Raw genomic sequence first — 26,996 nt, 5'->3', positions numbered from 1 at the left:
CCATCATCAGGTGATATTATTGTGTCGATGGCCAAACTGTTTTGCAATACCATTACGGATACTGCATGTAATTGTCTCTTGATTCCCTGAAAGGCTAGGATAGTAGCTTTTACAAATCGCTGCTGATCCATTCTGCAGGATTCTTTAAAACCATGGAAAAAACACTACAAGATTGTCCACGGCTACTTGTCCCTGAGCTCTGTAATCGTCGGGGAGGCCTACAGGAACCCCTGCCCAGTCGACGTATACAGATTTGTCCTCAACATAGCTGAATCTTTTCCATCGTCCTGCCATGGGATTCTCTGTTTGTCCTATTGGGAGAACCCTCAGGGCCCCAATCAGGATTACTGGGGCACAAATTCCTCCCCATTGTTCTGGGAGCTTCTGTCAAACCTCTTGTTTGGCGATGGAGCACGTGACCTGTTGACAGAGATGGCCACTTGAGTTTGGAGCTCTTCACTTCTGCATTATTAAATCATCCGGAAACGCTACAATCTTGACACAAACCTAACACTTTTACCTCCAGTGTTTAACCTTTAAAGGGCAATGGCTAAACGACAACTCTCACTATCCTCCCCAGAGAAAAAACGGATGAAAGATCCAGACGATGAGAAGCTGCGCAATATGGTGGCTGGTGAGCTAAAGCTACAGCTTGGCGTGGTTCGAGAAATTTTCAGGGAGGAGATTCAACTGATGGCGGAAAGAATGGGCTCTCTTGAAAAAGAGATGAGAGCGATTAGCAACAATTTCGATAACATCCAATCCGCGGTACGAAAAGTGAAACAAGACTCGGTCGAAGTCAAGCAGGCCGTGGTTATGCTACAAGACAAGATGGCGAGACTGGAGGATAAGAGCCGACAGAGCAACCTGCGGCTCGTCGGACTAAAAGAGGGAGAAGAAGGAAGCGATCCTGTCGGCTATCTACAAGCTCAGTTGCCGATATGGATTCCAACTCTTCAAAACGGCAGGTTTGAAATAGAAAGAGCGCACCGAATTTACACTGGCGATTGCAAAAGAAAGGGCCCGCGAACACTAATTTTTAAATTACTACGGTTCCAAGATAGAAACGCCATCCTTAAAGGTGCTCGCGTCACAGGGCAAATTTCATACAAAGGCAATCTGCTTTACTTCTACCCGGATTACAGTAATCAGACCGCCGCTCAGAGACGAGAGATGAACTTATGCAGGAAAAAGCTCATAGATAGGGATCTCCTCCTTTATGATCTATCCCTCTGTAGTAAAGGTAACACCACGGATCAACTGTACTCCTTCAAACGCCGTCGGAGGGGGAAGCGTATCTCGCTCAACAACAGGCTTTCGCCACCCCCACGTCGGCACGTAATAACACCTCAGCAGAAGCGTTAATGGAAGCCAGTCCGTGATATTGAAGGTAAAGATGGCAATACTGTATACGGGGCGGCTGTGTCAGGAAAGTTTTGGATAAATCGTGATGCCGAGGTGACTTCCGGGCTCGGGTGACCAACTGTTATACTGGCCACGTATCCCATGTGTGTTAATTTCAGGGCGGATAGGAGAGTTTGTTTTCACTCTCTGCTTACTGACTTTTCATTTTGTTCTCACTGTTGTTCCTTTACTGTTCCAGATGCCATGATATGTTTTCGTAAGTTCACATGGATTTGTTTTTCATTTAAAATGTATATAATGCTGTTTTTGATCTATGGCTCTTAAAGTAATCTCTTGGAACGTCAATGGTCTAAATGGTGCAATCAAAAGGACAAAGTGCTTAGATTATTTAAGATCTAAAAAGGTGTCCGTTGCATTGATACAAGAATCTCATTTGAAAGCAGGTGATGTTAACAGATTTCAAAACATGGGGGTCATGATACTTATAGCCCGTCATCTCACTTTACATATTCATCATACTAAGAGTGATACGGACGGCCGTATTACATGTGTACTAGGTACTTGGTCCCATGATAAATACGCCTTTATCTCAGTTATTGCCCCCAATGAATACAACAATGTATTTTATCAACAACTCACACAAATGATATTAAGCCTTAATGGCTATCACCTTATAATAGGCGGTGATTTCAATACGGTGCTTGACCCTATACTTGATAGGTCTCGTATGTCACAGTCGGATCCAGCCTCTTCTAAGATGTTTAAAGATTTTATAAAACAAATTAATGTATGTGACATATGGCGACTGAAAAATGACAAGGTCAAAGATTTAACTTTTTTCTCAGCATGCCACAAAACCTTTTCTCGTATTGATTACCTGTTGGTATCGCCTGCTTATATTCCATTTATTGACAGCACCGATATATTACCTCTTCTTCTCTCAGATCACTCCCCTGTGACCGTAAGCCTTCTTCCATACCCCCTCCTAACCGGGTATAAGCGCTGGAGATTCAATACCTCCCTACTTCACGATCAAAAATTTATCACGCAACTACGTGCCTCTTTAGTTGATTTTATTCAATTAAATAAAGATTCAATAAACAATCCTCAATCTCTATGGGAGGTTGGTTTTATAAGAGGAAAATGTATCGCTTTTTCTTCCCATCGTCAGAAAATAAAGAACAGTCACAGAAACGAATTGGAGAATTTAGTTCAGGTGACAGAACGAGAACTTAAAAATACTTATAGTCAACATAAGGCAGAAGAACTGCGAGCACTTCAGTCTGAGCTGAAAGGTTTACTTTTACATAGAGCAGAATTCATTATGCATCGCACAAGGCAGTCATATTACTTTAATGGGGAGAGACCAAGCAGATTATTAGCAGCAAGGATCAAACAAGTAGAATCTAAAGCAATCATACAAGCAGTGAAGAAAAATTATGTTATTTACACACAGCCTGAAGATATTAATCAGATTTTCAAATGTTTTTATGAGCAACTATACACCTCTAGTTCCTCCAGCAGGCCCCAGCAATATATCTCCTTCCATCAACAGCTTCATCTAACTAAGTTTGATGCAGAACATCAGGAGCTACTAAATCCCCTGAAGAGTTAAAACTGGCCCTCGATTCTATGGCAAAGAACAAAGCCCCGGGTAATGACGGAATTCGACCTGAATTAATATCTTCTATATGGGACATTATATCGCCACTTATTCTTAACTCCCTAAATTACGCGATTAAAAATAATGCTTTGCATAGAGACCAAAACACAGCTCTTATAACTCTGCTACTTAAGAAAGGAAAAGATCCCCTAGAGTGTGCTAGTTACCGGCCCATTAGCCTAATTGCCACTGATGCAAAACTTCTCGATAAAACCCTAGCTATTAGGCTCAACAAATGTATCGGTAAGGTTATTAATTATGATCAATCCGGATTTCTTAAAGACCGGTTTGCTTCCGATAATATCAGACGACTTTTTCTCATCATCCACGGATCGGAATCCTATGAAGCCTCCTCCGCAGTCATATCACTAGACGCGGAGAAGGCCTTCGTTAGAATTGAATGGGGGTTCTTATGGGTGGTCCTCGAACACCTAGAAGTAGGTTATGGATTCATTAATATGGTCAAAACTCTTTACAGTAACTGCTCAGCCAGTGTAATAACAAATTCTATGATATCCTGCCCCTTTACTTTGGGTTGTGGCACCCGTCAAGGCTGTCCACTATCGCCTCTTCTTTTTACACTTTCAGTAGAGCCGCTAGCACAAGCAGTGCATCAGTCCCTATTCATCCCATTATTTGTGTAGATACATCACACAAAATTTCTCTCTACGCAGATGACATTTTGCTTTATGTGTCTGATATAGCTTCATCAGTCCCTGAATGTTTGTCTTTTTGACACATTCGGTGCATTATCTGGTTATAAAATTAATTGGAGTAAATCCGCCTTAATGCCTCTTAATGATTCAGCAAGACAGGAATATCTCAATTTATCATCTCAGATTCCTATAGTCCAACAATTTACTTATCTGGGCATCAACATCTCATCCCCAATCTCCCAAATTTCAAAACATAACTATTAAACTCTTCTGAGCAAGATTAAAGAAGATTAATTAGATGGTCCCCCTTATGTTTAGCTCTTCACAGAAGAATATCCACTATCAAAATGAATGTACTGCCAAGGGTTAATTTTCTATTTTCCACTATACCAAATGCACCACCTAAATGTTTTCTCAAAGAACTTAATGCGGCCATTAGTAGATTTATATGGAATAAGAAAAGACCCAGAATTAGACTTAAAACAATGCAACATAAGAAACCCGATGGAGGTTTAACATTTCCGGATTTTAAATTATATAAGATGGCTTTCCAGATGAGACCACTTAAAGTATGGGTTAACCCGGACTCTTTAACTACATGGCGCAGCATAGAAGCAAACATTGTCCATCCGATTTGCTTACAAGATCTACCATTCTCTACCTTAACAAAAGATTTCAGGAAGAAGCTTGAACCTATAATTGAATTTTCCTTAGAAACTTTTAAACAGATTGAAAAAATCAAGGGTGGTCCCTTCTTATATACAAAATCAACACCTATTTGACACAATGTTGATATACAGACCGGTAACAAGCCATTTGTATTCAAAGCTTGGTGTGATTCTAGTACTTATGTTCTAAGTGACATCTTTAATGATAAAGGCCTCAAGTTGTTCCAAGATTTAAGCACAGAATTTTCTATACCTGGTTTTTCTTTTTTTTTATATTTAAGATTAAGATCAGCCCTTAAAGCATACGGTGTCCCCTGGTATTCCGAGTTACAGATACATCCCCTTTGGGATTGGCTGGACCTTAAGATCCCTACCAGTGGCTTAGTATCCAAAATTTATGACTCAGTTCTTTGTTCTCAATATTCATCTGTTATAGCCACATATTCCTGGGAACGTGAAGACCTAGCCAAACCCGTCTGGGACACTGTATGGGGAAATTGTTTCACGGCCTCTAAGAATCTGGCACACCAGATGATCCATTACAAATCTATTAATAAGGCTTATCTTACTCCTAGTGTTCTGTACAAGATGAGGTTTAGATCTGATCCCTATTGTCATATTTGTAATAACTCTATAATAGGTTCATATATGCATATGTTCTGGGAATGCCCTAGAATACTTGCCTTATGGACTTATGTATCCTCCACCCTCTCTGACATCTTGTATATGGACATACCCAAGGATCCACTACTTCTTCTGTTACTAGATGACTCGACTCTTAAATTAAATACTGGTCAAAAAAGGATACTCTTGGCGACCAGTACGGCTGTTATGAAACTGTGGTTTGAAACATCCATCTCTACAAACTTCATCTGGCTATCTTTCTTCAGAGACATTGTTCTGTTAGAATGTACCACAGCCAAACTCAATGGTGCAAAAGATCGGACTATCGGAAACTGGGAAGACATAGCTGAAATTTTACTGGTCAAATTGAACAGAAGTGCGCCATCATCTTGTTTTGCCGCTCTAACTCCTAATTGGGATATTCAAAAATTCAAAATCTCTCGTATTTATAGCCCAGGTCCTAACGAATCAAATAAGCCCTCATTTGAGCCAATCGGTGCTTGTATGGCAGAGATAGACGGCTGGGAAGCCAATGGTGGCATGACCTAATTTTTGGGAACCCGCTTTGACTGACAATTACTCCTTCCAATAGCAATGAAATGGGCTGGGACCTATACAGCTGTTTAGCCAATAAGCAGACGATTTCAACGCTATGCGACATGCCTTACATTCTTTGCCTGTGTCTCCGTGAACTGGATGCGCAGAAGAATTCTTGCGTAATCCTTGACCTTTTGTCCCTCTCACAGCTCAGGGTGTCAAGTTACAGGCCTGTTTTCACACCAGAGTGATAGAGAGAGAGAGTCTAGGCTTGTTTATGGCTTTTCAGACTGAGCCTGCAGCCTTTTATGTCAAAGTTATATAGTAAACAAGTACACAAAAACGCTGCACCCGACGACCAGGGCCGTAGAAAAATATTTTTATTGAAGCCATTTTTGGGTCTTTTGACTGGAAATTTTTTTTGGTGAAAGCCAAGACATGTGGCTATGACTCTCAGTTGTTATTTGGTCCCTAACATGTTCCAGAAAAATAAGATTAATGAGTTTATCAGGTAAACAACCCAGGCGGAAATAAAAACCTGCATTCAAACCCCTGTAACTTTGTGCCAGTAAGGCCAATCTGAAACTTGTTTCTGAAACTAGAGAATCTCTTCTTTCAAATGAGACCAGGCTCACCCCTGTGTGTCAAAGTATGTGGGAGCTGTACCACTTTTTGTTGGGTAGGTCATGTAGGCGAAAAAGCTGCAAAAGGGGGGCAATGCTTTAAACGACTATAAGGGCTTTGAACTTAATATTATGTTATATACTGTTGTACAATATTATCTCTTAATCATGGCATCTGATGTATATAGTTTGATGTTTTGTAATAAGTAAATAATAATAAAAAATGTTGATCACAAAAAAAACAAAACTCTTGTTTGGCTTCCCACACTTCCTCACAATTCTTTACTTCTCCTAGCATTTTGTGTCCATATCCCCAGTAGCAATGGGGAAATTGTAGGTTATGTGCTATTTTTATGTTTCCAGATGGCCTGTGAACTGCTGGTCTTGTTACTAGCGAGGCTATACTTTCACAACTTTCTTCATAGAGGTGTTTGTCGGCATATTTTATCGGCTTTTCCACAGGCTTACCTACCAGTCTTTTCACCGTTCCTACTGACTGGTCGAAAAAACGATTCAGACAGAAAGGGACACATCCCTGGTATGAGCATGTTGACAAAGGTTTGCAGCTATGGATCTTGCAAGTTGCTAGGTTTCTTGGAATTGGTTCCACCCTAGCTGGCAGGTTTCTTTGCACATATCACACAGTCTGTCTTCACAGTTTCCTTGGCAGTATACGCTAGCCATTTTAGGTAGAGATTTTCTGTATCATGTGTGTCGGCGGCACATGAACCGCCGCAAATTCATTTAGGAATAAACTCTCTTCTCCCGTTGCATTAGCAGCCAAGAAGAGGGAGAGAGTAAAAGATGGCGGTTCAGCAACTTGGCCAGCGGCGCTAATCGCGAGCTCCCTATCTTCGGAACCATGTTCAGCGCTGTGGGGAGTGAGAGCGTGGCAGGCGGCCAAAACTCTCGCCGAAAAGCACGGCCAATCAGGAGCGCCTCTGGAGCATTCGCCCTCCAGGAGGAAAGCACAGCAGGAAGCAAGGCTCAGCTGCTAGAGAGGTGAAAAGGGGGCATGCCTAACAGTACTAATGTTTGTTGTCTCTTTTATAATCTTTTACAGACACATTCAGCTGATCCAGGACTTCAAATTGCCAGCTGATTCCCCTCCCTAATCCCGGCCACGACTCTCAGCTCAGGCTCAGTAAGCTCAGCGCTGAAGACAAGATGAAAGCTTTCCTGGACACCTTCGAGTGTACCGCAGACCGAGAGGGCTGGCTTAAGCGGGACTAGGTTGACGCCCTAGCCCCATTTGTCAGTGGAGATTATGCGCTGGATCCAGAGAGCGCCAGAGATTATTAGGCAGTAAAAGAGGTAATTTTTGTCTGCTGTGGTCTATCCCCCGTAACTGCAGCTGGAGATTTTCATAAATGGCGTTATGAGCTGACCAGCAACCCCCCGTCCACAGATGGATGAACTGCTGCATTTCGTCAGGCGGTGGTTGCAGTACGATCGACTCACCGCCAAGGAGGACGTGGAACGAGTGGCCATGGACCGGTTCTTACGGGCACTACCGGCTGAGAAACAGACGGCGGTAGGGCTGAAGGGCAAAGAGAACCCCAAAGACTTCCTGAGCACTCTGGAACATGCCAAGGCCACCCTAGAACTTGGCTTGAAGAGACTTCCAGGACAGCCCTTGCCACTCTCAGCCCCAAAAAGAACAAGCTTCTGAACGGGTTTGGGAAAGGAAACAATTGGATAGCCTCCCTGCCCTCGGACCGATCGATGAGCCCATGCCCACTGAACCACACCTTAAGGCCCCAACCCAAGCCCACAAACAATGGCTCACAAGTTGTGGCCTGCACACCCCCGCCATTCCAAAGGGCCCACACCTTACTGTGGAGGTAAATGGCCACCTGGTGTCCATGCTCTTGGATTCGTGGAGTACGGTCATGCTGGCCCAGCTGGCCATACTCCCCACCCCATAAAGTGAAGACTCTCGTGGTCTCGTATGTCCATGGCAATACCCAGTTGGTCTCTACTGCACAGGTTAAGATCCTGAGCAAAGCAGGAGAGTGGCCACTTCTCGTCAGCCTTATCCAAGATCTCCCTGTTCCCCTCTTGCAATCACAACATGACTGGCCAGAGTTTGCAGCCCCCATGAAGTCCACTACCAACAGTGGACCGGAAAAAAAGAAGAAGGTCTGGGACCTCCGGGTCTGTATGGCTCGGGAGGAACATGATGCCAGAGACTTCTCTCCAGGTGAGTCCCAGTCGCTTACTAACCCTCTCTCTTAGCTGTTTCAACAGGCCACCCAGGAGAGGGGTTTTGGCAAGGAACAGGAAGAGGATGACCGGCTGAAGCACTGCTGGGGCCAGGTCCTGCAGGTTGACGGAGTATACACTGATCCCAACACCCCATACCATCCAGCCTTGGCCGTTATAGCTGTTGGTGTGGCTAGTGTTACCTTGTACGGTCCTGTCCATCTCATGTCGTTCCACTTTCTTTTGAAGGATCTGATGTAAACCCAGTGTCCTGGTCCAATTTTTAGTAGGTCATTGGGTAGTTCTATAGCTCTTGCCTCCGTTGCCCCTTTTACCGGTTGAAACAAAGTGTGTATTTGGGTTATATGCTTTACATAACTGGCAAGTCCTTCTTCTAATTGCTCAAGCATGGGCCCTTTGTAGGGGCCCCTTAAGTATGGCACCAGCATGGGTAGACCCGTATAATTTCGTGTGGTGTTAAATGTGTGATGCGGTTTGTTTGCATACGCATGCTCATCAAAGCCAACGGTAGTGCTTGTACCCATGTCAATTTGGGTCTCTGTGCAGATTTTAGCAAGTTTTGCTTTTAGTTTCCCGTTAGTCCTTTCCACCATTCCTTGTGACTGTGGGTGATATACACATCCAAACCTGTGTTTTAATCGCAAGGCCTATGTTACTTTGTTCAAGAAATGCATACCATTAACCAAACTGATCTTGTCAGGAATTCCAAATCGGGGTATTACTTCTCTGCAAAAAATTTTGACTATCGTTTTTGGCATCTGCATGTGCTGTTGGGTGGGCTTATGTATCCGCTGTAAAGCTGTCATTTTAGCGGCTTCGTCAGCTGCCGCATTACCTCTCGATACGAATGTCCCATCCATTTTGTGTGCTGCACACTTCACAATAGTTAATTTTGCTGGTAGTGTAATGGCATGTAGTAGTTCTGAAATGGCCTGACCATGTGTGACCGGCGAGCCATCTGCTCTATGAAACCATCGTTGGGCCCAGATTGGGCCGTATAATTGATACACCCCGTACGCATATGCGGACTCAGTGTAAATTGTGCATGTTTGTCCACTGGCCAGTGTACATGCAGCCGTCAATGCCTTCAGTTCTGCCAATTTGGCCACACAGGGTTGACTCGAAGGATGAAAGGTTGTGGCTGGGGGCAACAATTGCATAGCCTGCTACATTTCCTTCATCATTCCCTTTCTCTTTACAAAACTGCAGTTTCTCTCGGCTAACTTTATGGCCATTTTCCACAAGCATGTTGAGTACTGCCTGTGAGTCCTTCCTGCACTGCTCTCTGGTTGGGCTGCATATTGATAGGTCATCAACAAACTGAATCAGGACACTAGAGATGTCAATCGAGGCTAAATCTTCTGCCAACACTTGGTTGAAAATTGATGGGCTTTCACAGTACCCTTGTTTGAGCCTTGTGTACGTATACTGTTGACCTTCGTATGTAAATGCAAACAGATTTCTCGAATTTAGATGTAATGGCACAAAAGGCAAAAAAGGCTGAACATAAATCTATTACCGTGTACCATTTTGAATATTCTGGAATGTTTATACAGGAGAGTGTGCGGGTCAGTCTCTATGGGTGTCTCCGCTTGTACTACCCTATTGACCGCCGTAATTCATGCACAAGCCTCCATTTGTCAGAGTTGGGCTTTTTGACAGGAAATATGGGAGTGTTGCAAGGGCTGTTAGTTGGCATTAGGATGCCTGCTTCAAGTTACCCTTGAATTGTGGGTCTGATCCCTTCTCTTGCCTGCATTGACAATGGGTATTGTCTTTGGTAAGGTAACCTAACATTGGGTTTAACCTGAATTTGCACTTGACCTGCTGACTGCTGATTTAACAAATCCTACATCTGTCTGATGTTTTGTCCTCAAGGTGTCAGGCACACTCTCTAGCATTGATTTGTCTTCATTTGCTCCATTCTTTTATCCAGTACCCTTTCAGCATTTGTTGCTGTTACCTCAGTACGTTTCAATCGTTGTTCCAGTCGGTTGAGTGACTTTGTCAGTTCCTCCTGCAGTTGTCGATCTTCCTTTTTTCTCAGTGCTGTGGTTTCTGGTTCTATGTGTTTGAAACTCTTTGAAGGAGTTTGCACAACTCTTTCAAATCCAGTCTTTATATTCACATAAAACATACAGTAAAATCTTTTGGGTTTTATAAATCAATCAAAATTTCTTGCTAGGTTCTTTTTGGAGAGTCATGCCCCGTACAGACCACACAAGACTATAGCAGAAACTTTGATTTAACAGGTGTTCTGCTTACCTTTTTCTATAATGGCCAAAGTTGTCTGATCTGGACAGCGGTGCTATCCCTCCCCATATCCGGGGTTTGGGGTCCCCATAGACTCTCCTGCCTCGGCTCACCAAAACAATGTAGAAGAAAAATCGCCTCCAACTTTCATTGGCCCAGGCTAGCTCCTGCAATTTAACTATAAGTTTAGACAACAGTTCTATGTTGAAATTCAAAGAAGAAATAATCAGCCAAACTTACGAAGACTGGATTCAGCTGAGGTAGGTTTATTGATAGTCATATAGACAGCAATCAACCAGCTGGTAACAGGGATACAAGTTTGTCCTGTATACGCTACATTCACCTGTACATTCATGTACTGCTGGTTACAGTAACCTTATATACAGTTCTGATATGCCCCCCCCCCCCCCAATTATCCAATCGTAATTTGGCTTCCATAATAATTTTTTCTGACTTCTAGAAATTTTCCATTATTTCCAAATGTTCAATGTTTTACCTATGCATTCAGCCATCTAAATTTCCCATTATCTTTCAACCTAGGGGCCCATTCCTATGTTTTCAAACCGACAGGTTGATGCCTACGTCATCAGGCCATGGAATTTATACGTTGGTTTTATGTGCTTTTAGTCTTTATTCTCATCTTTGAGCTTCTTCTTCAACACAACTCGCATTTTGCCATGGGTATGTATAAACTTCTTGAACTTTGGAGGCTTGGTGCTTATCAAAACTTTTCCTTCTATGATTTAATTTTGTTCTTCCATTGTTCTGTTTCTGGTGGCTTAGTGGTTAGCACGTTTGCCTCACACCTCCAGTGTTGGGGGTTCGATTCCCGCCTCCGCCTTGTGTGTGTGGAGTTTGCATGTTCTCCTCATGCCTCGGGGGTTTCCTCCGGGTACTCCGGTTTTCTCCCCCGGTCCAAAGACATGCATGGTAGGTTGATTGGCATCTCTGGAAAATTGTCTGTAGTGTGTGAGTGTGTGAGTGAATGAGAGTGTGTGTGTGCCCTGCGATGGGTTGGCACTCCGTCCAGGGTGTATCCTGCCCTGATGCCCAAAAACGCCTGAGATAGGCACAGGCTCCCTGTGACCCGAGAAGTTCGGATAAGCGGTAGAAATTGAATGAATGAATGAATGAATGTTCTGTTTCTTAGAATATTTTTAGTGCAGTAGCCATCAAATTACTCATTAACTAAGTAGCCAGAGTCTGTTCATGCTTACAAAGGCGCTATGAACCTATGTGTTGGTTTCCAGCATCAATCTCTACATGGGTCGTGCAACTTTTGAATGAAGCCACCATTCCTATTCCTTCCCCTGTTGCTGACCTTCTCACTGAGATAATCACTCTTTATACTAAGGATATGGAGAGTCATAGTAAATGATGATGATTACTGTGCAGGGAATTCATGCAGATTCAGAATGTACATGCTCATGTTCCTGTTTTTAGTCCCTAATTTCTACAAAATGAAATGCTTCATGAAATACTTGAACTAGCATTTTCTCCCCTGTTTCTTTTATGTGTGTATTTAAAAAAAACTTTGAACAGTGTTTTAGGCTCATGGAATCTTAAGTATATTAACCTAGTGAAGCAGAGTTAATGTATTCAATAATAGAGAAGTAAAACCAGTCACTCTGGATAAGGGCGTCTGCCAAACGCTGCAAATATAAATAAAAAATAAACATGCTATTATTCAAGTTATAAAAATTCGACAGATGCTTTCACTTTTGTTCTCTCAGTAACGCTTCACTCCCCTCTTTAATTTATAACAGCAAAAGATACAGAAGAATCAGCAGTCGAGAGGAAGACGAGCTGAGCTGCACACTTAGAACAGCAGACAGAGAAACACACACAGACCGTAAATCTCACTTGGAGCTTCACACAAGGTAAGTTATGTTCATTTAGAAAGATCATGTGTAGTGTATAGAAAACACTCAATTCTTTATCTCATATGCAAACAAAAATGCATTTTGACTGTTTGTTATAAAACTTACAAAAGATTTCATACAAAATAATTAAGACCTATGGGAAGAAGGTGCACAGAGTAGACGTCTAAGTGCTAGTGTAAATAAAGTTTTTTATTTTTTTAGTTAGAGTTTAGAAGTTAGTTAAAATCTTCATGAAACCTTTAGCCATTTTAAAGACTGATGTACACTGCTGTCTGGATTAAGGTTAGAAGTTTATTTCACCACTGAGGAACAGAAGTTTAAATAATAAAAATATTTGAGTTTTGAAATATTTTACTATGATCTATGAACCTGGAATCATGCTCTGGTACCATTTACACTAGACAGATAACAGTTCAGGCAGATGAGAGTGGATGATGATTACACACATCTCGTGAACCTGCCTGTCTTGCTCAGTGCTGTTCCCAAACCAGTTTGTGGTGCTTCCTGTTAAGACTCTCTCAGTGCTCTCAATATCTTAATAATATTTAATTTTTTTATTCAACATAGAGTCTTCATGGGACAGCCGTTACCCAAACCTGGTATGTAAACACAAACTGAAACATTTCATTTAACACGGTCTAATGTTAATTTAGGGTCTGAAATATATAAGAAATATACCACAGTGATTCTGGAACCAGTTGATTGTCTTGTTGCTATTAATTTCAAGATCATTATATTCTCATTCAAATGTGTCTTTTATTACAGATACAACCAAGTTCTGTTCTACAAAGTTACTTCCTTTTTTCTTTCTTTTGATTTGCTGTTTTCATTCTCAAGAATGGCAAAGTTTATCAGGAGATTATTTATAACCAAACCCGGTATGTAAACACAAACTGAAACACTTCATTCAACATGGTCTAATGTTAATTTAGGGTCTGAAATATATCAGAAATTTACCACAGTGACTCTGGAACTGGTGCATTCTTTCAGAATAACTTGTTAATTATAATTCTGAATGTGTTATAATTAAACAATTATTCAGTAATTTAAACAGAGATATTGGGAGTTTGGGCTCTGTACATGACAATGGCCTAATCTAACACACGTTAGCTGGTTCAGATGAACTAATGAATGTTTAAATCTAATTTTAAGCATTTTGAAAATATCTGAAATGAAAAATTCTAAAATAATTTTTAAGCATCCTGAGGTAAGAGTCAAGATCTGCATCAAGTTTTTTCACTTTCTTTTGGATGAGTTTAGCTCTCTTCAATTGTTGCACAACACAAGTAGTTTTCTTTGGTTTAGTGTACAGAGGGCAGATAAAGTACATTGTTGAGAAAAAAGAGGAGAGGAAGTGTCTGTGGCTAAGTCCAAGGGTATTGAGTAAAATTAGTCAGGATCAGGAAGAGACGAAAGAGTGCCAGAAGCTACAGTAGAAGGGGAGACAGAGTGGAGGTTGAGGTGGGTAAGAGAGAGGGGCTGAGGGTTAGTTTTAGGTAGGATAGGGAGAGTGATGGTGAAGGACACCAGGTGATGATCGATTTGTAGCAGGATAGCAGTCATGTCTGATAAATCCTCCATGCATCACCAGGTTTAATAGTTGTTATGAGGGGTTTTTGGTGATATGCATTGTTTGGTTTACGCCAAACTTGGTGAGGACAATGCAGTTATTATTAAGGGTGCTAATAAATAAAAAAAAGAGGGGGGGGGGTAAATTCTTTTTACAATGCAACTCCTAAGAATGGGAATATACTCTTAGTGAAGTTATATACATACTAATATTAATATTAATTCATAGCATTTTGATATTGTATTGTTTTTACAGTTATAAAAGAATGGAGGACAGTGGAATGGAAGTAAGTTCACAAACATGTTTTGGTTATATGCAAAGTTATCCAAAAAAATATCCATAAATACTTTAGACGATGGCACATGCACAGTGGATTGTGCAAATATATAAAAGTTAAACAAGAAATATTATAATAATTTAATTAGTAAAAATAAATATGCTGGAATCACCTATTTTTCTTCAGACAAGAGAGAATGTTAAAGTCTCTCAAGACATTTACAATTTGTAATGAAGTTCAAGAGCTCCGATTCCTCCTCTGTGGACCAGTTGGAACAGGAAAGTCCAGCACCATAAACACCATCAGATCCATTTTTGAAGGCCGTCAGTTTATCGACTGTCTGGCTGCTTCAGGAACAACAACGAGTCATACTCTATGCGTGAGTCTATATTACGCAGTCCTACATGTGTGACTTCATTTCACTTTGTATGTATGTGACAGTTATCTAGTTAAACTTTAACATGGTTTTCTGTAACATTACAGTATGAACGATTTCAATTTACAAATGAAGAAAGATCATTTCCTTTTGCCTTCAATGATATAATGGGTTCGGAAAAAGACTCTGGAATCCTCAGTGAAGATATCATCAGTGCTTTAAAAGGTCACATTAAAGAGGGTTACACGGTGTGTAACACTTACACTCTATTGAATTCACATTATAATAGTTTGCCCTAATCACATCATACATAAATAACAAATGTCACTAGAAAATACTACAAGTATAAACAGTCTTTATTGAACTCTCTTTTCTTCAGTTCAACACACAAACTCCACTGTCTGAAAGCAGCATTTACTACAATAAAAACCCCACCCTGAGTGATCAGATGCACTGCCTGGTGTTCGTCATGCCAGCTGACACAATTTCAACCCAAGACAAAAAGTTTATGCAAAAAATGAAGTGTGTCATAAAAGCAGCAAGCAGCATGGGTTAGTCAGTCATGAAATTTAAAATATATTTCATGAACAATTAGTACTTTTAAGCTATTTTAATTCTGTAGAAATAAGGGACTGAAACATGCAATTATTCTAGCTAAAAAAACTGCCAGATACCTCCCACTTTTGTTTTTTCGGAAATGCTCTGAAAAAGCGTCTGCCAAACGCTGTAAATGTCAATAATAAAAAATGTGCGATTATTCAAGTTATCTGTAGCTGACAGATACCTTTTACTTTCATTTTCTCAGTTATTTTTCCCTTCACCTCTGCACTTTATAACAGCAAAAGATAAAGAAGAATCAGCAGTCGAGAGGAAGACGAGCTGAGCTGCACACTTAGAACAGCAGACCTTAAATCTCACTCGGAGCTTCACACAAGGTAAGTGTTCATAAGTGTCTTTTATAACAGGTACAACATAGTACTGTACTACACATTTACTTTCTTTTATTTTCTTTTGATTTGCTGCATCACTGTTTCATTCTCTACAGAAGAGGTATTCAATTAAAAAAGTGTTCCAGTAAGAGAAAATTTCTTGAAGCAAAGGTCCGATAGATGATAATGTCTAAGTTAGTGTGATATATATTTAAGTAGCCTAGTAGTTGTATCAACATTTTCAAGCAATCAATACCTGACTGTCAAATCAAATAAATTCAGTACAATTCAAAAACCTTTTGACAATATTTATTGTCACGTAACATAGAACTGAACATACGTATGATTGTAGATATGTATAACGTTCTCTCATTAAATAAATAAAAGTAAGGCTAAATTTCAAAATAAGAGAATATAAATAAAATGTGAAAATTGTGTATGTATAAAATAGTGTTTAAATTTCTCTTTTATATCTCAGTGAGAGAAATGAGCTCTAGCTTGGCTTGCCAGGATTTTAAACCTGGGCTTGAATGGAGTCAGGACCGCTCTCATACACATGCAGAGGTGCATGTTAGTGAGCTTGGTACGATATTTAGTTTTGATTATGTTCATTGTAGTGAAAGCTGCCTCTCAGGTCAGGATGTATAGGGACAAGCTGTCTCAGGGACGCTGTCTTCAGATTTGAGTGGATATGTTTGTTCACAACCTTTGTGTTTTGTCTCATAATGGCATTTCACATTGCCACTTTTAATAAGTGCCCCAGGTTCTGTACATATGAGACATACTGGTTCAAATTAATGGTCTATTTTCACTGTCCACTTTTCTTTTTTTGGAGAGTGCCATTTGTTCTTTATTCTCCTTTTCTCTGTCTCACTCATCTGTTTCTCTCCCATAGTTTTCTACATGTATCGCTATCTTTCTTTCATGTATAACTTTACTCTAATTCTCTCTTATCTGTCAGGAATGCACAGACTTGATTTAAGGTTAGAAGTTTATTTCACCACTGAGGAACAGAAGTTTAAATATTAAAAATATTTGAAGTTTGAAATATTTCACTATGATCTATGAAGCTGGATTCACCTGGTCACGCTCTGGTACTGTTTACTCTAGACAGATAACAGTTCAGGCAGATGAGAGTAGATGATGATTACACACATCTCGTGAACCTCCCTGTTCTGCTCAGTGCTGTTCCCAAACCAGTTTGTGGTGCTTCCTGTAAAGACTCTCTCAATGCTCTCAATATCTTAATAATATTTAATTTTTTTCTTCAATATAGAATCAATCATGGGACAACCGGTACCCAAACCTGGTATGTAAACACAAACTGAAGCATTTCATTCAACACGGTCTAATGTTAATTTAGGGTCTGAAATATATCAGAAATTTACCACAGTGACTCTGGAACTGGTGCATTCTTGCAGAATAACTTGTTAATTATAATTCCGAATGTGTTATAATTAAATAATTATTCAGTAATTTAAACAGAGATATTGGGAGTTTGGGCTCTGTACATGACGATGGTCTAATCTAACACACGTTAGCTGGTTCAGATGAACTAACGAATGTTTTAATCTAATTTTAAGCATTTTGAAAATATGTGAAAGGAAAAATTCTAAAAGAATTCTTTAAGTATCCTGAGGAGTGTACGGTTTGCTCGACATGCTCATGACCTGAAATACAAACATATATCTATATACATTTTATAATATTTGAATTTAATCACATTTTTCTTATCTTTTTAACAGAATTTGTCACAGTTCTGGCTGATCAACAAGTTGTACATGGACAGGATTTTATTCTTTCCTGTCAGGCAAACAGAGAGGATTTAACAGTCTCATGGGAAAAGCAAGGCCAAAAATTGATTTGTGTTGAGGGCAAGCACAAAGTGAGCAATGAGGGTAAAAAATTTCACTTGAAAATTTCAAACGCTGAGGACGGTGATGAAGGAAACTACACCGTATCTCTGAAAAAGAGTGGAGGTTCCCCCTCATGCTCTGCATTTGTGAGAATCAGTAAGTATCAGAAGTCATTATTACAAGAAATTATATCGGTTAACTAGAGTAATGCTAATAATAACTTTTCCTAATCAGACAAATACATAGCAATGACTATATAATGGGTGGTGAAAATCGTACAGGTTTAAAAAATTTCAGCGCTAATAAATAAAGGAGGGCATAATTTCTTTTTACAATGCACCTCCTAAGAATGGGAATATACAGTTAGTATAGTTATATACATACTAATATTAATATTAATTCATAGCATGCTAATATTGTATTGTTTTTACAGTTACAAAAGAATGGAGGAATGTGGAATGGAAGTAAGTTCACAAATGTTTTGGTTATATGCAAAGTACCATTATACATAAAGATCTTAGACGATGGCACATGAGCAGTGGATTGTACAAATATATAAAAGTTAAATATGGAATATTATAATAATTTAATTATTAAATATAAATGTGCTGGAATCACCTTTTTTTCTTCAGACAAGAGAGAATGTTAAAGTCTCTCAAGACATTTAAAATTTGTAATGAAGTGAAAGAGCTCCAATTCCTTGTCTGTGGACCAGTTGGAGCAGGAATGTCCAGCACCATAAACACCATCAGGTCCATTTTTGAAGGCCGTCAGTTTATCGACTGTCTGGCTGCTGCAGGATCAACAACGAGTCATACTCTACGTGTGAGTCTACTGTATATTACACAGTCCTACGTGTGTGAATTCATTTCACTTTGTACGCATGAGACAGTTATCTAGTTAAACCTTAACATGGTTTTCTGTAACATTACAGTATGAACGATATCAAATCGCAAATGAAGAAGGATCATTTCCGTTTGTCTTCAATGATATAATGGGTGCAGAAACAGACCTCAATAAAGGAGTCCTCAATGAAGATATCATCAGTGCTTTAAAAGGTCACATTAAAGAGGGTTACACGGTGTGTAACGCTTACACTCTGTTGAATTCACATTACAGTAGTTTGCCTTAATCACATCATACATAAATAACAAATGTCACTAAAAAATACTACAAGTATAAACAGTCTTTATTGAACTCTCTTTTCTTCAGTTCATCGATAAAACCCCACTGTCTGAAAGCAGCCATTACTACAATAAAAACCCCACCCTGAGTGATCAGATGCACTGCCTGGTGTTCGTCATGCCAGCTGACACAATTTCAACCCAAGACGAAAAGTTTATGCAAAAAATGAAGAGTGTCATGAAAGAAGCAAGCAGCATGGGTTAGTCAGTCATGAACTCAGTAATATTAATTTAATCAATTCATTCCTTTCCTCACCATTTGTGTAACAATAAAAATAAAACAGCACTATTAAAATCTTGACTGCTCTGATGCTCTGACTCACATGATTCTCATTTCTACATTGAAACCAAAAACTCACACTCCATAATAGCATAACTGGATCATATTACATGTATGAAACATATGAATTTAGATGTTCTGCAGTTTAGAATACCTAGAAATATTTGGAACTGGAATAAATTAATTTGGGTTGGCAGAAATTTTAACACAGAAACATAAATCCAATAAACTGATCATTAATCAGACTGCAAAAATCCAGCACACTTCTAAGGTTTTACACTGAAATGACTGAATTGTTATGTGTGTGTTTCCTGATGATGCTACAGGAATACCTCAAGTGGTTTTCATGACAAGAGTAGACCTCGCATGTCCAATACCCAAGGAGAAACTGCAAAATGTCTACAAAAGCAAGAAGATCAAAGACAATGTGAGTCATTTTTACATATTGAAAACTGTAGAATTTTCTAACTACACATTTTGACATCATATGTATATTTGTGTGTGTGTTTGTGTGTGTGTGTGTGTGTGTGTGTGTGTGTGTGTGTGTGTGTGTGTGTGTGTGTGTTTAGATGCAGAAATGCAGTAATGAACTGGGTGTGCCTGTGAACCGTATCTTTCCTGTCTTGAACTATCACGAGCAGATCGACATGAATGAAGATATAAACTGCCTGATGCTCAATGCCTTAACAAAGATTATCCACTTTGCTAATGACTATGTGCTCAATAAGAGTTCACACCAACAATCAACCTGTAAATAGAGAAAGTTCACATGATAAGTGACGAACAATTTTAAAGCTTGTCTAATGAGTTACTTATTAATCCAATAATTAATGCAAATATATTAATGAATTCATTTCATTTTGTTTTTTAAGTATATAAAAGATTTTGGTAAAGGATTTTTACTTGATTATAGAATTGATTTGGAATTGTGCATCAGTATCACAGCCTGAATAAAGAGTGTAATGCTAACATGGAGCTTTTCAAACATTTCAGATCTTTTATATTTAGCTTAGTTTCTGTAATGTAATAGGATTTGTGTGGATATATTTTCATATATTGAATGTTACATTTATCTGCTTTTTTATTTTACAAATTCTGATGTGTTATTATTAATGTGTGAATAAAACTCTACAATGCATACCCATGTGTTTGATCACATTTTTACCAATAAAATGTAAATATTACATAATGAAACTTTATAAGCCATTACAAAATAATTAGCTTAAACAATACAAAGGATGCAACAAACATTTCCTGCTACAGTAAATATACACTTACAGTGAATGAAATGAAATCCCGGTGATGGCCACCAGAGAATGTTAGTAAAATTAAATGGTTTCTAACAAACTTCAACAATCATTTCAATAAACTGACAGATTTTAAAAGGTTCTTTGTTTGATTTGATTGATGGACAAATGTGTGGATTAAAAAAAAATTAAAAATTTGAACATTAATCATTCAAGAATAGTCAGGGTTCTATCATTTCATTAGTTATATTTTGAGGTGTATCATTATTTATTACCAAGTGATCATGAAAGGTTTCACAATTTCTAGATCACATCACAGTAGTTGAGTTTCAATATATCTTAAATATGTAAGAAATCTACAAACAGAACATTATTGTAAATATTAAATCATGTATATAAATCATATAAAAATCATGAAATAAAAAATGAACAAACAACCCTATATGCCCTCACAGAGCTTCCATCTGCTGATGAAATTGCCTGTTTCTCTTTAATGCTTAAAACCATTAAAAGGAACAGCTTTTGAAGGTGTTCCTTTTAATGGGTGTTCCTTTTTTTGAGTGTTTTTTTGAGGTGTTCCTTTTTTTGAGTGATCAGATGCACTGCCTGGTGTTCGTCATGCCAGCTGACACAATTTCAACCCAAGACGAAAAGTTTATGCAAAAAATGAAGTGTGTCATAAAAGCAGCAAGCAGCATGGGTGAGTCAGTCATGAAATTTAAAATATATTTCATGAACAATTAGTACTTTTAAGCTATTTTAATTCTGTAGAAATAAGGGACTGAAACATGCAATGATTCTAGCTAAAAAAACTGCCAGATACCTCCCACTTTTGTTTTTTCGGAAATGCTCTGAAAAAGCGTCTGCCAAACGCTGTAAATGTCAATAATAAAAAATGTGCGATTATTCAAGTTATCTGTAGCTGACAGATACCTTTTACTTTCATTTTCTCAGTTATTTTTCCCTTCACCTCTGCACTTTATAACAGCAAAAGATAAAGAAGAATCAGCAGTCGAGAGGAAGACGAGCTGAGCTGCACACTTAGAACAGCAGACCTTAAATCTCACTCGGAGCTTCACACAAGGTAAGTGTTCATAAGTGTCTTTTATAACAGGTACAACATAGTACTGTACTACACATTTACTTTCTTTTATTTTCTTTTGATTTGCTGCATCACTGTTTCATTCTCTACAGAAGAGGTATTCAATTAAAAAAGTGTTCCAGTAAGAGAAAATTTCTTGAAGCAAAGGTCCGATAGATGATAATGTCTAAGTTAGTGTGATATATATTTAAGTAGCCTAGTAGTTGTATCAACATTTTCAAGCAATCAATACCTGACTGTCAAATCAAATAAATTCAGTACAATTCAAAAACCTTTTGACAATATTTATTGTCACGTAACATAGAACTGAACATACGTATGATTGTAGATATGTATAACGTTCTCTCATTAAATAAATAAAAGTAAGGCTAAATTTCAAAATAAGAGAATATAAATAAAATGTGAAAATTGTGTATGTTTAAATAAAGTGCTTAACTTTCTCTTTTATATCTCAGTGAGAGAACTGAGCTCTAGCTTGGCTTGCCAGGATTTTAAACCTGGGCTTGAATGGAGTCAGGACCGCTCTCATACACATGCAGAGGTGCATGTTAGTGAGCTTGGTACGATATTTAGTTTTGATTATGTTCATTGTAGTGAAAGCTGCCTCGCAGGTCAGGATGTATAGGGACAAGCTGTCTCAGGGACGCTGTCTTCAGATTTGAGTGGATATGTTTGTTCACAACCTTTGTGTTTTGTCTCATAATGGCATTTCACATTGCCACTTTTAATAAGTGCCCCAGGTTCTGTACATATGAGACATACTGGTTCAAATTAATGGTCTATTTTCACTGTCCACTTTTCTTTTTTTGGAGAGTGCCATTTGTTCTTTATTCTCCCTTTCTCTGTCTCACTCATCTGTTTCTCTCCCATAGTTTTCTACATGTATCGCTATCTTTCTTTCATGTATAACTTTACTCTAATTCTCTCTTATCTGTCAGGAATGCACAGACTTGATTTTCCTGAATGGTATAGCGTGCAATTGGTCTGTGTGTTTCCACTACCACTACCGTAAAGATTGGACAGTATTGGACAGCTTCTGGGTGCGGACCCGGACCGCGGTCCGCCTGTTAGTGACCTATGCTCTACAGGGCTACAGTATCTAATGCCAAAATAAATATGATTCAAATGCAACTGTAAATGTTTCTAATGTGAATTTAGTACCATAAAGTTAAGATTTTATTAAACCAAACACAACCATACACTTTCTGATGTGCTACAAAAATGCATTTTGACTGTCTGTTATAAAATAGACAAAAGATTTCATACAAAATAATTAAGTCCTATGGGAAGAAGGTGCACAGAGTAGATGTCTAAGTGCTAGTGTAAATAAAGGTTGTTTTTTTTTAGTTAGAGTTTAGAAGTTAGTCAAAATCTTCATGAAACCTTTAGCCATTTTAAAGACTGATGTACTCTGCTGTCAGGATTAAGGTTAGAAGTTTATTTCACCACTGAGGAACAGAAGTTTAAATATTAAAAATATTTGAAGTTTGAAATATTTCACTATGATCTATGAAGCTGGATTCACCTGGTCATGCTCTGGTACTGTTTACTCTAGACAGATAACAGTTCAGGCAGATGAGAGTAGATGATGATTACACACATCTCGTGAACCTCCCTGTTCTGCTCAGTGCTGTTCCCAAACCAGTTTGTGGTGCTTCCTGTAAAGACTCTCTCAATGCTCTCAATATCTTATTAATATTTAATTTTTTTCTTCAATATAGAATCAATCATGGGATCAACTCCAACCAAACCTGGTATGTAAACACAAACTGAAACATTTCATTCAACACGGTCTAATGTTAATTTAGGGTCTGAAATATATCAGAAATTTACCACAGTGACTCTGGAACTGGTGCATTCTTGCAGAATAACTTGTTAATTATAATTCTGAATGTGTTATAATTAAATAATTATTCAGTAATTTAAACAGAGATATTGGGAGTTTGGGCTCTGTACATGACAATGGCCTAATCTAACACACGTTAGCTGGTTCAGATGAACTAATAAATGTTTAAATCTAAGTTTCAGCATTTTGAAAATATATGAAAGGAAAAATTCTAAAAGATTCTTTAAGCATCCTGAGGAGTGTACGGTTGGCTCGACATGCTCATGACCTGAAATACAAACATATATCTATATACATTTTATAATATTTGAATTTTTTTACATTTTTCTTATCCATTTAACAGAATTTGTCACAGTTCTGGCTGAGAAACAAGTTGAACATGGACAGGATATTATTCTTTCCTGTCAGGCAAACAGAGAAGATGTAACAGTCTCATGGGAAAAGCATGGCCAAAATTTGCTTTGTGTTGAGGGCAAGCACAAAGTGAGCAAAATTGGTACAAAGTGTGTCTTGGAAATTTCAAACGTTGAGGACGGTGATGAAGGAAACTACACCGTAACCCTGAGCAACAAATTAGGTTTCACCTCATGCTCTGCATTTGTGAGAATCAGTAAGTAACAGAAGTCATTATTACATTAAATGATATCAGTTAACTAGAGTAATGCTAATAATAACTATTCCTAATCAGACAAATACATAGCAATGACTATATAATGGTGAGAATTGTACAGGTTTAAACATTTTCATCATTAATAAATAAAGGAGGGCGTAATTTCTTTTTACAATGCAGCTCGTAAGAATGGGAATATACTGTTAGTGAAGTTATATGCATACTAATATTAATATTAATTCACATCATCTTCATATTGTGTTGTTTTTACAGTTACAAAAGAATGGAGGACAGTGGAATGGAAGTAAGTTCACAAACGTACCATTATCCATAAAGATCTTAGACGATGGCACATGCACAGTGGATTGCACAAAAATATAAAAGTTAAATATGAAATCTTATAAAAATCTAATTAGTAAATATAAACATGCTGGAATCACCTTTTTTCTTCAGACAAGAGAGAATGTTAAAGTCTCTCAAGACATTTCAAATTTGTAATGAAGTTCAAAAGCTACGATTCCTCGTCTGTGGACCAGTTGGATCAGGAAAGTCCAGCACCATAAACACCATCAGATCCATTTTTCAAGGCCGTCAGTTTATCAACTGTCTGGCTGCTGCAGGATCAACAGAGACTCATACTCTACACGTGAGTCTATATTACACAGTTCTATGTGTGTGACATCCTTTCACTTTGTATGAATGAGACAGTTATCTAGTTAAACTTTAACATGGTTTTCTGTAACATTACAGTATGAACGATTTGAATTTGCAAATGAAGAAGGATCATTTCCGTTTGTCTTCAATGATATAATGGGTGCGGAAACAGACTCTGGAGTCCTCAGTGAAGATATCATCAGTGCTTTAAAAGGTCACATTAAAGAGGGTTACCCGGTGTGTAACACTTACTCTCTATTGAATTCACATTACAGTAGTTTGCCCTAATCACATTATGCATAAATAACAAATGTCACTAGAAAATACTACAAGTATAAACAGTCTTTATTGAACCCTCTTTTTTTCAGTTCAACCCTCAAACTCCACTGTCTGAAAACAGCCTTTACTACAATAAAAACCCCACCCTGAGTGATCAGATGCACTGCCTGGTGTTCGTCATGCCAGCTGACACAATTTCAACCCAAGAAGAAAAGTTTATGCAAAAAATGAAGAGTGTCATAAAAGCAGCAAGCAGCATGGGTGAGTCAGTCATGAAATTTAAAATATATTTAAATTTATTAAATCTATTTTTTAATTAATTACATTTAATCAATTCATTCCTTTCCTCTCCATTTGTGTAACAATAAAAATAAAACAGCAGTATTAAAATCTTGACTGCTCTGATACTCTGACTCACATGATTCTCATTTCTACATTAAGACCAAAACCTCGCTCTCCATAATAGCATAACTGGATCATATTACCTGTACAAAACATATAAATTAAGATTGTCTGCAGTTTAGAATACCTACAAACATTTGGAACTGGAAAAAAATCATTTTGGTTGGCAGAAATTTTAGCACAGAAACATAAATCCAATAAACTAATCATTAGTCAGACTGCAAAAATCCAGCACACTTCTAAGGTTTTACACTGAAATGACTGAATTGTTATGTGTGTGTTTCCTGATGATGCTACAGGAATACCTCAAGTGGTTTTCATGACAGGAGTCGACCGCGCATGTCCAATAACCAAGAAGAACCTGCAAAACGTCTACAGAAGCAAGAAGGTCAAAGAGAATGTGAGTCATTTTTCTTATTGAAAACTGTAGAGTTTCATAACTACAAATTTTGACATCATATGTATATTTGTATTTGTGTGTGTGTGTGTGTGTGTGTGTGTGTGTGTGTGTGTGTGTGTGTGTGTGTGTGTGTGTGTGTGTGTTTAGATGCAGAAATGCAGTTATAAACTGGGTGTGACTGTGAACCGTATCTTTCCTGTCTTGAACTATCATGAGCAGAGCCACATGAATGAAGATATAAGCTGCCTGATGCTTGATGCCTTAACAAAGATTATCTACTTTGCTAATGACTATGTGCTCAAAAAGAGTTCACACCAACAACCAATCTTTGAATAAAGAAAGTTCACATGATAAGTGACAAACAATTTTAAAGCTTCTCTAATAAGTTAATCAGATATTCATATTAATCCAATAATTAATGCAAATATATTAATGATTACAATTAATTTTTGCTTTTTAGTATATAAAATAGTTTGGTAAAGGATTTTTACTTGATTATAGAATTGATTTGGAATTGTGCATCAGTATCACAGCCTGAATAAAGAGTGTAATGCTAACATGGAGCTTTTCAGACATTTTAAATCTTTTATATTTAGCTCAGTTTCTGTAATGTAATAGGATTTATGTGGATATATTTTCATATATTGAATGTTACATTGATCTGCTTTTTATTTAAAAAATTCTGATGTATTATTAGTAAAATTATTGTTAGTAAAATTAAATGGTTTCTAACAAACTACAACAATAATTTCAATAAACACAGATTTTAAAAAGTTTTTTGATTGATTTGATTGACAGATTCTCAGAGGCAAATGTGTGGATTGAATTTGAAAATAGAAAAAAATTTTACATTAATCATCAAGCAAATTCAAGAAAAGTCAGGGTCAGTGTCAGAGTTCTATCATTTCATTAGTTATATTATGAGGTGTATCATTATTTATCCAAGTAGTTCGGATAAAGCGGTAGAAAATGAATGAATGAATGAATGAATGAATTATGAAATAAAAAATGAACAAACAACCCTACATGCCCTCACAGAGATTAAATCTGCTGATGAAATGGGCAGTTTGTCTTTAATGCTTAAAACCATTAAATGGAACAGCTTCAGTACAACAAAAGGAAAATTTTACTTTTAAAGGGACAATTTATCAGTGTCAGGAATGACGAGGACCCAAATGCAGAACACCGGAAAAACCCGGGATGTCTTTTACTGAGTGCAGGCACAGGTCCTTGTAGTCAGTCAACATAAGAAAGGGTTGGTCAGTGCCCTCCACCCATTTGCACCACTCTTTTAGTGCGATCTTGATAGTTCCGCTCCAAGGGGCCGAGGTGTTGAGAATAGAACAAGCAGGGTGAGGTTTGTTGTCTCTGGGGTCTCTCTGGAATAGGACAGCCCTCATGCCCAGGTCAGACGTATCCACCTCCACAATAAACTTTTGAGTAGAGTCATGTTTCACCAGCCAGGGGAATCCGAATAAGACAGGGA

General features: G+C 38.2%; 2 protein-coding genes across 3 annotated transcripts; both read left to right on the top strand.

Annotated features, from left to right (window-relative positions):
* Window positions 1–12,392: 12,392 nt before the first annotated feature.
* LOC113646254 (interferon-induced protein 44-like) lies at window positions 12,393–20,110 on the top strand. 2 transcript variants are annotated; one of them, XM_047815099.1, is made up of 9 exons: window positions 12,393–12,495; window positions 13,066–13,097; window positions 13,264–13,376; window positions 14,324–14,354; window positions 18,139–18,331; window positions 18,441–18,587; window positions 18,719–18,890; window positions 19,297–19,397; window positions 19,540–20,110. In XM_047815099.1, exons 3-9 carry the CDS (start codon window positions 13,337–13,339, stop codon window positions 19,726–19,728), a joined length of 873 nt encoding a protein of 290 aa, XP_047671055.1. In that variant the 5' UTR covers window positions 12,393–12,495; window positions 13,066–13,097; window positions 13,264–13,336; the 3' UTR covers window positions 19,729–20,110. The 2 variants fall into 2 exon arrangements, with proteins under 2 accessions (XP_047671055.1, XP_027008215.2); XM_027152414.2 differs by lacking the exons at window positions 12,393–12,495; window positions 13,066–13,097; window positions 13,264–13,376; window positions 14,324–14,354 and adding exons at window positions 15,550–15,656; window positions 16,927–16,959; window positions 17,396–17,662; window positions 17,940–17,970.
* Window positions 20,111–20,808: 698 nt separating this feature from the next.
* On the top strand, window positions 20,809–26,204 carry LOC113646256 (interferon-induced protein 44-like). The gene is made up of 10 exons (XM_047815100.1): window positions 20,809–20,917; window positions 21,172–21,301; window positions 23,041–23,073; window positions 23,509–23,775; window positions 24,049–24,079; window positions 24,229–24,421; window positions 24,526–24,666; window positions 24,798–24,969; window positions 25,410–25,510; window positions 25,658–26,204. Exons 3-10 carry the CDS (start codon window positions 23,049–23,051, stop codon window positions 25,844–25,846), a joined length of 1,119 nt encoding a protein of 372 aa, XP_047671056.1. The 5' UTR covers window positions 20,809–20,917; window positions 21,172–21,301; window positions 23,041–23,048; the 3' UTR covers window positions 25,847–26,204.
* Window positions 26,205–26,996: the final 792 nt, after the last annotated feature.

The sequence above is a fragment of the Tachysurus fulvidraco genome, chromosome 6, assembly GCF_022655615.1.
Source record: "Tachysurus fulvidraco isolate hzauxx_2018 chromosome 6, HZAU_PFXX_2.0, whole genome shotgun sequence".
Lineage (NCBI taxonomy): Eukaryota > Metazoa > Chordata > Actinopteri > Siluriformes > Bagridae > Tachysurus > Tachysurus fulvidraco.
The sequence above is the reverse complement of the archived record's forward strand: the minus strand, read 5'-3'. Positions and strand labels throughout refer to the sequence as shown.